Source organism: Cyanistes caeruleus, chromosome 12 (genome assembly GCF_971803275.1).
Source record: "Cyanistes caeruleus chromosome 12, bCyaCae1.hap1.1, whole genome shotgun sequence".
Taxonomy (NCBI): domain Eukaryota; kingdom Metazoa; phylum Chordata; class Aves; order Passeriformes; family Paridae; genus Cyanistes; species Cyanistes caeruleus.
This window is the reverse complement of record NC_141712.1, coordinates 10,235,201-10,248,837: the sequence shown is the minus strand read 5'-3', so window position 1 is coordinate 10,248,837 and position 13,637 is coordinate 10,235,201. Positions and strand designations below refer to the sequence as shown.

At 46.6% G+C, this 13,637-nt stretch overlaps 1 protein-coding gene and 1 long non-coding RNA gene across 9 annotated transcripts in view; one reads left to right on the top strand and one right to left on the bottom strand.

Annotated features, from left to right (window-relative positions):
• The first annotated feature begins 852 nt into the window (after positions 1–852).
• SALL1 (spalt like transcription factor 1) overlaps positions 853–13,637 on the top strand; it is a 24,432-nt gene continuing 11,647 nt past the window's right edge. Inside the window, exons 1-2 of one of the 8 annotated variants that reach the window (XM_086847078.1) lie at positions 853–2,755; positions 10,805–10,897. In XM_086847078.1, the coding sequence (XP_086703204.1) occupies positions 10,822–10,897 (76 nt within the window). In that variant the 5' untranslated portion in view covers positions 853–2,755; positions 10,805–10,821. Of the gene's footprint in view, positions 2,756–8,588; positions 8,764–9,838; positions 10,207–10,393; positions 10,713–10,804; positions 10,898–11,535; positions 11,713–12,855; positions 12,965–13,637 lie in introns of those variants that run through there. The other 7 variants (XM_086847075.1, XM_086847074.1, XM_086847076.1 and 4 more) reach the window with 7 other exon arrangements.
• LOC147650844 (uncharacterized) lies at positions 7,880–11,170 on the bottom strand. The gene is made up of 3 exons (XR_015275212.1): positions 10,959–11,170; positions 8,187–8,681; positions 7,880–8,066 (listed from the first exon to the last, which is right to left on the bottom strand). It is a non-coding gene; the product is annotated as an uncharacterized LOC147650844 (long non-coding RNA).

The window sequence follows — 13,637 nt, the reverse complement described above, 5'->3', positions numbered from 1 at the left end:
CAAAGTTGACAACAAGCACCTATTACTTACAGACATTTCAATGTGGGTTTTCTGTAGAAGAAAATTAAATCAGGTCATAAGATATAATAAACCAGACATAGGATTTCCAAATACATTCTATTTCTTTTATGGTTAATACTTTTTGAAGTGCACTACTGAAAAGCTGCATAAATGTAAAACCTCTTTTTTGCCTCTGATGGCTGTGATTGATTAAAACAGTAGGTAATGTTCTTGGAGATATTTAGCTTCTGATAACTCAGCCATACAGACATTCTCGGATTTTTTTTTTATTTTTTTTCTGGAGGGCCATTTTCACATGTACAAAAACCCTTGAAAACTAGATATTTTTTATATCTAAAATTCACAGCATGTCTTGCTGTTAAATTGCCACCTTAGAGGCCTTTTTTAAATTTCATTGAAAATGCATATTAAATCAAAGTGATAGACACATGTAATGTAAAATGTCTGTCAACAATTAGAATCCCATTTGGAAGTTTGTAAAGCATAACAATTTAAAAGGAATTTAAATTGAGAAGGAAAGTTTTTAGATTGAGAAGAAAAGTTTTAGCCTGCAGTATTGCAATTTTGTTCAGAACAAATCCAGATTTTTTTTTCTATTTTCAGAATGAAAGAGAAATAAAAGAGCCAGAGCTTCTAATGTCATTAGTTCACTATCATGTGCCAGTCAAGCAATTTCATTCTTTCAGCAATAAAGCCCAAATTATATTGATTATTTCATTTTGAAAGATATAATAAAGCATCAAGTGTGTGAATAATATAGCTCCATGTAAAATCATATTGCCCTGTCCATAGAATGTCTAGGAGAGACCTCAAAAGATCATCTGATCCAATCTTTCACTTTCCAGGAACCTAGAACACATTGCAGCTCAGCCGCTTGATGAATTTGTGCTCTATGCATTGAAAAGTGCCACTGGTTTTATTTGGACAGGCTAAATCCCTCTCCAGCAACATCACATGGCTTGAAAAAGATGCTTCTAGGGAAACTTTACAAAATATCCTTTGTATTCTTCTAAGATTTTACAACCTCTACACACAAACCTCCTGGATGGAAACCATGGGATCCACAAGCAAAACAGACACTGAGTCCAAGAGCCTCCAAGGCAGTTTTGGCCCTTGACTGTGGCCACACCACTGAGGATTGCCTACCTAAATGGGGGCTGGGAATGGCAGTTAAAAGGGTACAAAGCTTGGGATGACACCTGGATTTTCCAAAAATCTTGAACCTAACAAAATCTGGGGTTGAATTAGGGTTTATGGCTAATATTTATTGAATACAATGTAAACATCTACAATATGGTTTGCTATAAAATGAAAGTATTTTCAATTAAGTTCAAATTTTGTAGCTTTTTTTTCCCAGTTTTACAACATGCACATTTCCAAGCGGTATCCAACAATGTCAGCTTTCTCCACTGAAATTAATATAATCTTGTCGATATGTGCCAAGGTTTCAAGTGCAGAATGTTGTATTCTCTGTGGTGATATATATAATTCCTTAAAAGTAGATATACTTCCAGGACAGATATATTTTGTGTAATTAATCCAGATTAAATTCTGCTGTTTCTAGACCTCCACTTATCACTTTGCTTGATTCTCTGAGAATGACAATAAGAAAGCAGAATAATAAGAAATGCAAAGCAAATTCCACAGCTAATTTCTGAATAGAGAGTCAATCCCTTGAGAACTGAGTGTGTTATTGGTTAAAATTATTGCAAAAATGATAACATGACAGCACAAAAAATGGATGCCAATTACCTGTAACAGTTTTTATCTTGTTTTTTTTAGTATTTTTATTGTCTTTGAGTAATCCCCATGAAGAGCCAAGATTACCTGTGATTAGCAGATTTGAACAGGTGGTTTAAGGGGCTGTACTCCTAAAATGTCACAGTTGCTTTGCTTGGAGAAGCAGTGAGTGCTTTTCCAGCCAGCAGCAAGCAGCTCCTGCAGGCTCCCCTGAATGTGGCAACCAGCACCCGTTAGCGGATTTTGTTGCTCTAGGCAGAACATTAAAGGTAGGCCCCTCACAAGGCACAGTCTCTAGCACAAGAAAGTGTTACTGAACATTCTGCAGCCCTGGGCAGCTGCTGCTCTGGGGGCTGGTGGTGGCAGTGCTGGCCCGGGATGCAGATGTACCTGTCTCTCCCTCCTTAGGCTCACATCCATCTCTCTTTTTACCTTTGCACTGGGTTTAATTATTGCTTCTGCTCAGTGTGACCACTGCTGGACATGGGCAGGTCTTGTCCCACTTTAGAGCAATCTGTCAGCTTTGTGGGGTAAAGGAGTAGGAGGGCTGGCAGCCCTTTGAGAGCAGTGCTGCCTGAAACTGAATTTTGCTATTTGAAAATTCTTGGAGTGAAACAAAGAGTAAGCGAATGATCCTGTTTGCACAGAGTACAGCAATGTTATTGTGTCATGAGATTATATGTACAGTGTTGGAGAGGACACTACTGAAGCTGGAGGAGGGAATGGACCATATTTATCCTTTCTTTAATTCCTCTTAATTCAGTACAATTACAATGCATTTGGCTCTATGTTTCCATTAAACTGTTATTCTTATGTATTATGGCACGGCTTGTGCTTTTGTACAGCATGAAAATGGAAGCTGCTTCAACTGCAGAAGAAGCCAGGCTGAGTAAACTTGAGAGACAGTGCAAGTGACTTCGAGCCTTAAAATATGGGAGTGCAAAGGTGTGCAACTGTCAACTAAACATGTTAACAAGAGAGTTCTCGCTAAGAGGTATGGGATTTACATGCTAATCATTGTCACTGGTGCCTTCTCTAAATCTCTTCTCTCTCCAGCAGTTGTTTATGCTCCTCTGCAGTTAGTAATGGCCATGGTCTGGCACGCTCACACAAATAGAGCTCCTCTCAGAAATCAGTTTGTATAGACTGGGGGCTTAGACACATATTTTATTTGCAAACAGCTGGAACAGCTTAAGAAGTTCCTGTACCACGCATTGTTGCCCCATGCAGGAGATCCCCATCCCTTGCTGGCGAGGCTGTGGTGCAGACGTTTGTGCCAATGCCAGAGCAGCAGAGCCTGGCACGGCCCCCGTGCCCATTGCCCTGGCTCAGCTGGTGGGACAGGGCAGTGAGGAACCCTGGGCACAAACAGGTGTGATCACCACAGCCAGCCCCTGCTCCACATTCACTCATGTGCAGTTCTAGGCTGAAACATTCTCATGCAGTGCTGCCAATGCTCTGCTTCCTGCAAGGATGAGTGACACTGATGATGTTTTGGATTGGGCACTTACACTGCAAGCTTCTGAGGAAAAGAAAAGTGTCTTTTCGTGGTCTCAGAAGTGCGTAAATGAGTATCCTTCTTTACAAAGGGAAGTAGAATAAGCACTGTTTTTTGGTGTAGTTCCTAAATGTGTCATGTTGCCTCATATTCAAGTACAATTCTCCCTCTTTCGTTTTGCCTGTTGCAGTGCATGACAAGCAGTTGAATTGCTGAACCATTACAGATTGGGGCTACATTTATCTTTGCATGTATGATTTTTGCACCACATGTCTTTAGTATTATCTAAAACCTATTCAAGCTTTAAATTCTCATTCAAGCAGTACTTCTAGGGTGTCACTGGCTAGGAGCAAGCTCAGATGAGCTTAATGATTGTGTACAGTCCTGGGGAGAGCCAGCTAGTCTGCAGAAAGCTGCTTAAGGATGTAAATAGACATGTTCTGCAGCCCTGGATATTGCATTTGAGAGGGAATTTGAAGTTCCGTGAAGAAGGACTGTAACACAGAATACGTAACTCAGGGTGAGATTCAAGACATGGCTTGTACAGCAGGATGAAAGTCCAGGCTTACTATATAAAGCATATGAAGAATGGAAACAATTTTTCTAACCCCAAATCTGGTTTCTGGATTTCTGAGGAAGGGTCTTTTAAGTCTCTTTGTGAGGATTGCTCTTTGAATCTCGTTATTTGAGCTTTTCTTACGTAAGGAAAGGAAACTGTGAGTCTCATTTTCTAGGTGATAACTGTGTGATCTTGAACTTTATGAAGCAGTACTTTTCAAGGCTCTTTCTGGGTCACTGATGTAGTATCTGCTGATAGTTCAGTGGAGCTGGCTGGCAGCTCAGTGCTCAACTCTCTTTTCTGCTGAGGAATTTTTCTAAGAAATCAGAAACTCCTGGAGTTACCTTTTGAGGTAGGTAATGGCTGTTGTTGCCATCTGAACATTATATGATCATTAATGGGAAGAAAAGAAAACTGCAAAAATGTGGCTGGGGATCAGATTGCTCCATGAGGAAACAGGCTCCCCACAGGACCCAGACATTGCTTGTGCAAGTCTGTGAGCAAACATATCAGCATTCAGAGAGCTGTGTTCTGCACAGCACCATTGCAGACCGGTTCTCTTAACAGGCTGGCCCAAACTGGGGGCAAAAGGTGGATGGGGAGGATTCTGCTTAGCTCAGGCATGGAAAGCAGGACATTATTCATGAGGCATTTACTTTATTACAACTAGCTGCTGCCAGGCCAGCTCCTTGTGTTGATGCAGAGAGCATGACAATTTTCACGTTGTAAACACCATGCATTGATCAGGGCACCTCAATATTATGCAAACAAAATGTATGCACTTACAAATACTTCCACTGTATTCGAATCAAAAATACGTCATGAAATGGAGAGGAGTTGTAAGGTTCATTTCATTAGGCAAGAAATTTGGGATTCTACAGGCAGCCTTCCCCCTCAGGTTTCATTTTAAAATGAAACATTAAAATGTAAATACACATGTGTACTTTGTAACTCTGATTTGCAGTGTAAATCTTTTTGTGACAGCAGGTCTTACTTCGTTAGATGACTACCCTGTAGAAATCGTCTGTAGCTTCTATTTCAGAGAAAATATTCATGTGAAATTTTGCCCTAGTGTTTATATTTTGATAGAGTACAGAATTTTTGTGTAATTTTAATTTAAAGATAAGCAGATCCTAAGGGAACACTTTTTCTAAGAACACATGTTTTTCCCTAAATATATCCTGGAAAATACATCCCTTGATTTTGCTCCTTCATTTGCTTTTAAATTATTCCCATTTCCATATTTTATACTATTTTAAATAATGCTATGACAAAGAAATTATAGCAAGAATGTTTTATTAAAAATTGACACTAAGGCTTCCATTAATGGATACCCAGATGAACAGCGATGGAAACTCTGAAGTTTTCCTACTGCATAAAGGCTCTTTCCTTAAAACAGGAAGTTTGGAGGAATTGTTGGCTGCTATTGCAGGTTATGTCTCATCATCTGATATCAGATGTAATTATTCATGACTCTTCTTTTGACATGTATGCAATTCAAATTTCTGTGTCCTTTTTTTTTCCCTTGTCCTATCCAGAGTTTTTTTCTGTGCTGAGAGACATTACAGTATGTCTTTGAAAGATGTCTTTGTAGCTCAGAATGGGTTTTATTTTTTTCTTTTTAATTTAAGGCTGGAAAAATCTCTGTCACTTCATTTCTAAACTTCTGGTTTTCTGGTGGAGCCACATGGTGGCTTTATATGGCTGTGATACACTAGGATATTAAAAAAAAATTAAACTGGGATGCAAAGGCATGTGGCTTGCAGAGAAAACTTCCCCTGTGGCATCAAATAAAAAATCTTGGTTCTCTACAGAATTTACAGATTCACTCTGTCCATACCTGATGACCACTGTGTAACAAATCACTGACATAAGCAGCCTACCTGAAATACCCTCTAATTTATTTTTTAACCCTCAAAAAAGGCATATAAAGGATAGAGTGATACTTTGGGGTCAATAATAATGTTGGAATCAAGAACCAAGACACTTTCTCAAGTGCATAGTATTTAATTGAAAAAAAAAAAGTTATTTTTTTTAACACAGGAAAGAAGACATTCTGAGATATATATATATATTAAAAAATATATTAAAGGAAATAATGATGGACTTTTTTAGGGTGTGAAAGTCTTTGTAATTATGAGCACTCTCTAATCCTGTAAAAGTGCATGGAAATCTTTTGCAGTGCTGAATATTTATCTTTATGTTTGTTGTTTTTCTGCTTTGTGGGCTGTACATACAAAAGAGTTGCCCATACACTGATGCAGGAGAATTTTTTTACTCCTTGGGTTTTAACATTCTTGCCCGAGTGAGAGAATTTTCCATCCAGCTTGTTTACTTCATGATTTATGTCTAAATTGACAGAGTCCTTCGGAGGCATTCGTGTTAAATTTGAAACAAACATATTTAATGCTCGTGTTGTAATAAAACAGCTAAAAGAGCAGATTAAAAAGATATGCACAGAGGGGTCTGATTGATTGAGGGATTGATTTTACTACTTTTCCCGTAGGTGGGTAGTGATGGCTATAAATCTCCTGATAATCATTTCAGAAGCACCTTCATCAATAAACTCAAAAGGGACAGCTAGGTGTAAAAATTTGCCAGCCATCGGGTCAAACAAAAGGCAGCAAATGTGTAAAGAAAGAATTGAATTAAATAATCCCACCTTGGCTGGTTATGGCATTAGTCATTTTTATCTCGGGGGCGGAGGAGTCCCCATCACTGCGATTCTCTGGGATTTAGGGGAGCGAAAGGGAGAGGTACTTTCCCTCTATTTTTTTTTTCCTTTTTCCTTTCACTAAACCCGTGTTGCTTACGATTCAATTATGCGCGTAAAAGCTTGTGCTTGTGAGCAATGATCAATTATTAGTTGTCAGTAATAATGGCGAAAGATTCAGTTCTGGTGCCCCCTCCTCCTTCCCTCCTTTTTTTTTTCTTTTTTTTCTCTTTCTTCCCCCTGGAGAATTACCATTAAAAATGAAAAAAAAAAAAAAAAAAAAAAAAAAGAAAAAAAATAAGAAAAAAAACTGGCAGAAGAGAGCAAGAAAGGGGAAAGCTGACAAGATGCCCACAGAGCAGTCATACCTAAACCCACACAGTCACAGGACTTGCAGTGTCCATAGTGAATAGCGTGATGCAGGCTATTGATAATGAAACAATTCCGGAGAGCTGGTGCTGGCCGCCCCGGGGTAGCTGTGCCCCAGGACTGTCTCAAAAGTTTATTATACATCGGAGCATAAAGGCAAGTTCCCAGCTGACTGCAGCATCTGGAAGCCCCTAATTACACACATTTCTAAAATATATGTAACCTGTGCTGGCTGACACACGGCGAGCTTGCGAGGTCAGCCGGAGCGCCGTTCGGAACTCCAGCGAAGCGAGGCTTTTCCAGCTAAAACCGAGGCAAGCAGAGAACACAGAAAACGAAGGAGCAGAGCAAAAAGCTGCAGGACCAGAAGGCCAAGCGCCGTGCTAGGTGGGGAGCGGCTGTTTTGGCAGGGTGAAGGTGCGGGCGGTGCGGGCAGCCGCAGGTTGGGCTGGCCCGGGGCTCGGCCGCCGCCGCCGCGCCCGCCCCGCTCCGCTCCGCTCGGCCTCGGGGGTCACGGGCACAAAACACCAAATCAATTGCTGCCCCCGCATCCCCATCGCTATTAAAGTGTTTCGGAACCGCCAGGGGATCGCGCAGCTTTTAACTCCGTCGTGCTAAGGGTGTCGCGTCTGATCGCAAAGCTGAATAACAATAATCCAGCCTAGTGTGATGCATCTCATTGGAATCGTCTCTCAGCAGAATGAACTGCAAATTATCCCCTGTTTACCATCTCCCTTCAGTGCTCATCTCAATGAACTGGAGATCGATCCCCACCACGGCTGTCTCGCAGCCAGGCTGATTTGCATTGAAGCACATTAGAAAGCCTCCCACCTCCATTAAAAAGAATAATCCGAGAGGGGAAAAAAAAAAACCCTCCAAGGTGTGGCGGGGAGGGAAAAATATGTCACTGTCATTCGGAGCATCGAGAGGGAAAACCCGGGATCGGAGTATTTACGCTTGTGAACTCTCACAACTTCTGTTAGAGACAATGACGTTTAATTGATGTATTGCTATCAACAACAATAAAGACCGATTTTTCTCTAGCCCTGGCACTGCTGCTCTGCCCCCACCCATTCCCCACCCCTCCCGGCCCCCAGCGAAGGAGAGGAAAACAAACAATAAATAATCAATCGGTCTCGGATGAAATACCAGGCGCCGCTTTAACACTAGAGAGGAGAAGAGAAACGAAAAAAAAAAGTTGTAAAACTTAATTTCTCCAAATTAATTTCTTTTTCTTTAAGCCACTCTTTTTCCTCTTGTTGTTGCTGTTGTTGCTTTTTAATTACCTGTCCACGGCCGCCTTTTTCCAGCCAGCAAGGTACTGCGCATCTGGGGAAATTTGACTCAAGCTTAATCGGCAAAAGTATAATGAAATTGTGAACGCGAATAATTTTGGGAGATCGTCTAGCTGAGAAACTGTAGGAAGCTAATGGAGTGATTGATAGAGTTAGAAATACAGGCATAAATGTGCGAATAGATCGGCGTGGGTATTTTGTGTGCATCTCGGTGTGGCCAGCAGTGAGTAAGGAGCGCGTTTTGTGCGTTCAGGTTCGGTTTCTTTCCCACTGTCTCAGGGTACGGAGGGTGACAGCCTGTGCTGAGTGTATCCATCTCTGCCGAAACATCTCTTTAAATATTCAGTGAAAAATAATGTCATGTGAAGTACCACCTATAGCAACATTATTATCTTCATTCTTCAACATCATCCCCGCTGATAGCTTCGTTTGTCTTTTTCTCAAAATCTACTGTACCGAATGCTGCGGGGAGGGAGGGGGCTCGCCCTGTGCAGAAATGAAAAGAAGCGTCAGTGACCACTTTGCAACGCTGACTAAATGCTGGAGTGGCACCTGGGAGGATTTTTCGGTTCGTATGCGTTTGTTTGGTTGGGTTTTGCGTCTGTTTTTCTTTCCCCCACCCTTACCGATAAACGTTTTACAATCTCTTTCGTTTAATAACGAGAAGAAAACGCCACTAAGCCGGTTCCTCGAATGGGAAGATTTGTCCCTCTCTCCTTTCTCCTCTCGCTCACTCTCTAGGCTTTACCGGCTCATTTGAAATTGAAATGAGTTGGATCTGATCAGCCTCTTGCTTTTACAGAGAGTTTGTTAATATTAATACGGGAAAAAGGAGTAGCTTCTATAGAAGAGTAAATAATCCAGCGGGGGGAGTGGGAGGAGAGAGCACTAGATGGGTCAGGGTGGAGGGAAAGAAGCGCCTGTGCTCCCGCTTCAGCTGAGTTTATTTTGCAGAGTAACTTTCCGTGCCGCAGCAGCGTGACGCGCGGAGGGGCTCGGGGGGACTCCCACCATTTACCCACAGCCTACGTGTGTCGCTGGATGCACGACACATTAAAAATAGCCTTGTTTGTAGCCTCCGTGCAGCTATACTTTTTATTTCAAGATCGTGACATTTGTTTGCGAGAGGTTCCTCCTCTGGAAGTAACACGGGAGTAAAAGTTTGGCACTCGATGCATCCCGCGCCAGGAGCGCGGTGCCCGCAGGCTCCGGGGACCGGCCACAAGCAGCGGCCGCGAGGAGCGCAGGGACCCCGGCCCGGCCACCGGGCCACCCTCAGCCCGGCCCGGCCCAGCCCAGCCCGGCCCGGCCCGGCCCGGCCCGGCCCGGCCCGGCCCGGCCCGGCGGGCTCCGCCTGCGCGCACGGCCGGCCGCGGGCTCCGCGCGGCTCCGCGGGCCGGGCCGCCTCCGGCGGGCAGATGCGCGTCCCTCCCGCGTCCCTCCCGCGTCCCTCCCGCGTCCCAGAGGGAAACAAAAGTCAGGAGCGAGCCGGGGAGGGGGTCGGGGAGCGGAGCGGGGCCGCGGAGCGGGACGCGCCGCCGCTCGGCCCGGGCTCCCGGGCGGACTGACGGCCGGGACAGCCAACCCGAGCCGAGCGGGGGCGGAGCGGCCGCTCCCAGCGGCGCCCTAATTGTCCTGGGAATGTGTGAGGTAAAAAACAAACCCTTCCTATTTTCAGCACCCCTCGGGCCGTGATATATGGAAAGAGAAGTGATGAGGGCGGTGGAAGAGAGAGACCTGGGAGAGGGCAAAATAGACCTTTACTTGTAAATGAGGGGACAAGAGGAAGGGGGAGGAAAAAAAAAACAAAAAAAAAAAAAAACAAAAAAAAAACCAAAAAAAAAACAACAAAACCAAGAAAAAAAACACACCAGAAACTTTTTTGCAGCAGCGGGACGGAGCGAGCGGCGGAGCGGGGCCGGGCTCTCCCCGCTCAGGCACTTGCTCCCTGCCGGCCGCCCCAGCCCTGCGTCCTCCCCATCGATTATTGCTCACCCTGCCCTCCCTCCAGGTTCGGACTGCGAGAGAGGCGGGGGGAGATAAAAAAAAAAAAAAAAAGAAAAAAAAAAGAAAAAAAAAAGGAAAAAAAAAGGAAAAAAAAAAAGGGAAAAAAAAGGAAAGGAAAAAAAAAGGAAAAAAAAAAGTGAAACGCAGCGCAAAACTGCGGGAAGGAGGGAGGGAGGCGCGGGGAGCCCGTCGGGGCTGGAGGAAGGGGCGAAGGGAGACACATTCCTATAGTAACCGGGATGGCGCGATGCAGCTCCAGCTGGTTGCTAAGAGGGTTAAACTGTATCCAAACAGCTTTGGGGAAATCCAGCCCCTTCTCCTGCCACATGGATCGACTCATTGGGTGGGAGCGGCGGAGAGACAAGGGTCTCCAGCAAATCAGCGCCTAATTGATTAAGGCGAGCTGGTTTGAATAGAGCTGGCCATGTGCCAATCGCCTTTCAAAGAGCCCCTCTATGATTAATCGCAATGCATTATTGATAATCATAATTATAGCAGGACACATGCGCGGTGCGCGGAGGATCGGGGAGGCTGGGGGGGGGAGGCTCGATTTCCGTAATTTTGAGAAGATTTTTTTTTAGTAATTTTTTATTCTGCCCCAGCTGATGTTTGAGCCAGCATGTCGCGGAGGAAGCAGGCGAAGCCTCAGCATTTCCAATCCGATCCCGATCTGGCCTTGTTATCCCAGCGAAATGGTGAGTTCTTCTCCTCTCCCTCGCACACATTTTAACACAAACACAAAATAGATGAACTTACCTTGCGGGGAGTCGGAACCGCGCCGGGCAGTGGTGCGGGACAACAGGATCTCCTGGAGTTATATGTGTGTGTGGGGGGGGATCCTTCTGAGGTTTTGGTCCAAGTTCTTGGGTTTTATCTTATTTTTTTTAACTCGGCGTTTTGTTTCGTCTGTTTCTTAACGAAACTCCAAACTCTTTCCGTTTTTTGATGTTTTCCCTCCGCCCTCTCCCAGCGGGGCGGTCTGGCATCCCGAGCCCGCGGGAGATGGATCCGCGCCCCCCGCGTGTCTCTCCGCGCCCCGCGGAGCTGGGAAACAAAGTGGGGCTGCGGTGGGGCGGCTGATCCCCCAGCCCCGCGGGACGGATGCCCCGTCCGGCCACACACGCTGCCCGAGCCGTCCCCCCGAAAGGGCCGGAAAATCCCCCCGGGCACCCACTTTCTCTCCCTCCCCCCACCCCCCGCGGACCCCGGCGCTCCCGCACCCCCCGCTCCCCCGCAGTCCCGCCGGCCGGAGGACGCTGCCCCGCAGCCCCGGCCTCCGGCGGCACCAAAGGCTTCCTGGAGGCGGAAAAGTTGCCGCCGGCGGGCCGGGCCGCGGGGGGATCGCCCCGTCCCGGGAGCCGCCGCCGCCGCGCCGGGCTCCGAGCGGCCGCTGCGCGGAGGCTCCGGGCAGCGGGGAGCCGGTTTGCTTTCCCCAGCTCGTGTTTTCTGGTGGTTTTAGGTTTTGTTTTTTTTGTTTTTTTCTTCCGTCTCCCGCTTCCCCTCCAAGCCGGTAAGCGAGGGATAAACGCTGGCTTTGTGTCCGCCAGGATTTGCAGAGGGAGCGTGTGAAGTATCTTTTTCTCTTTTTTTTTTTTTTTTTTTTTTTTTTTTCCTCTTTCTTACTCCCTTTTTCCCTCCCCTCCGGAACGGTGGGATTTCGCAGGAGCTCGGCACAGCCCGGCGGAAGGGACGTGCCTCCGCCCGTACCTGTGCCGGGACGCGGGGCGACAAGTGGTGGTCTCCAGGCGGTGCCGGGCGGCCCGGGGCAGCCCTCCCTGCCCCCGCAGCGCAGCTCCGGCCCCCGGCGGCCATGAGGAGGGCGAGGGCCGGGGGGCCGCGGGGGGACCCGCCGGGTGCGGAGGGCGCGGCGGCGCGGAAGCGCTTCGGGCGGGCAGGTAAGGGAGGAGCGGGAGCGGCGGAGCCCCTGCGCCTCCCGGGCCGGGCCCGCCGCTCGGAGGCACCGAGAGCGCTGCCCGCGGGGACTTGTCGGGACAGCGGCGGAGCGGGACCCTCCGCGGCCGGCGCTGCCGGCAGCGCTGGGCCCGCAGAGCCGCCGCCCTGCCCGAGCCTCTCGGCAGCGCCGGGGACACGGCCCCGGGCTCCGCGCCTGCAAACCGCGCGGAAAGTTCGCGGGGTGTTGTGCCTCTCTGGGAGCGCTTAGCCGGCTTCCGAAATCCCCTGGATGCTTTTCTCGTACACCAGCAAATAGATCAGCACTGGCTCCGCGGAGTTCGCGGAACATTTCTTAAAAGTCATTTGGGTCCTGAGAGTCCATTTGGGGTTTTTAACTGAGTTTTGTGAGCTTTGAATGTACTCGAGTTTTGCCGTTTCCTCATCATAACACCCTTTGTCATCTCAGTAAACGTATTTATTTTTCTTACGGTATTATTCCCACTTCCGCTGGAAGTTTAGAGCAGGAGTTGGAGAAGCTTTAGGTTTTGGTTGTCTTTCATCGGCCTCCTGAGAAAGAATTCGGAACTTCTTAAAGTGAGCAGAGAAAAGAAAAGCAGAGTGGGATTTTTTTACATCTTCACTTCGTATGATTGCATCTTTTGACGTTTGCTATCTTTTTTGTTTGTTTTTAGTTGGTGGAACTGGTCAAAAACACTTCAAAGTATCTTTTTTTAAAGTAGCCGTTTTCTTCTGTTTTTAGTCTTTTGATCTGATTTTGCACATCGTTTTCAAATGAAGTACAGTGGGAGTGTGAGAAAGGAATGTTAACTGAGCAGCTTTCCTGCCTGTTGCTAAAGGATGTCCTTGAAGTAAGTTGGATCTTGCCTGAAATGATGGCATGGAAGTGAAGCTTTTGTTTAGTTTGGGTGGCTATCGTAAGTTAAAGAAGAGAATGACGAAGTTTACTCTGTTTTAAAAATATCGCCCAGTTTCCTAGGAAAAGCAGCGTGCTCCGGTATAAAATCTGACGGAGCCTGCCGTTTCCCTTCTCTAGTGGCGGTGTCGGGCTGTGGCTGCTGGGCACGGCCGGACGATGCCTTTTGGGTGGGTTTCCCAGAAGGTGTGCTCTGATGGTGCTGCAGGAGCATTAGCACTGAGAGAGATCCGGGCTCCCCGGCCCTGGCTGCAGCTCCTCACTTCAGCCAGGCAGGGTGGGAGAGCTACGGCGGGGACGAGTTTGCATTATGTGCCTGTGAAATTGCAAAACAAAACTTGGAAATTCCGAGCGCTTCTTTCTCCTCCTTGCACACTGTGAATTCAGGTTTGCTAATCCATGTCCAGCCCGCGCAGGGTGCAGGCGAGGGGAGCATCGCTGGCTCTGCACACACTTGCAGAAAGGTTCTGCTGGGCAGTATTTGGAGCGAATCAATAGAGTGGCCCCGTGAAAATTTCTCGCATCTGATTTGAATTCCGGTTTGTTAAAACTTTCTGCTATGGTTTCATATCTAAAGATCAATAGAGAAAAAAGTTCCTCAGACTGCA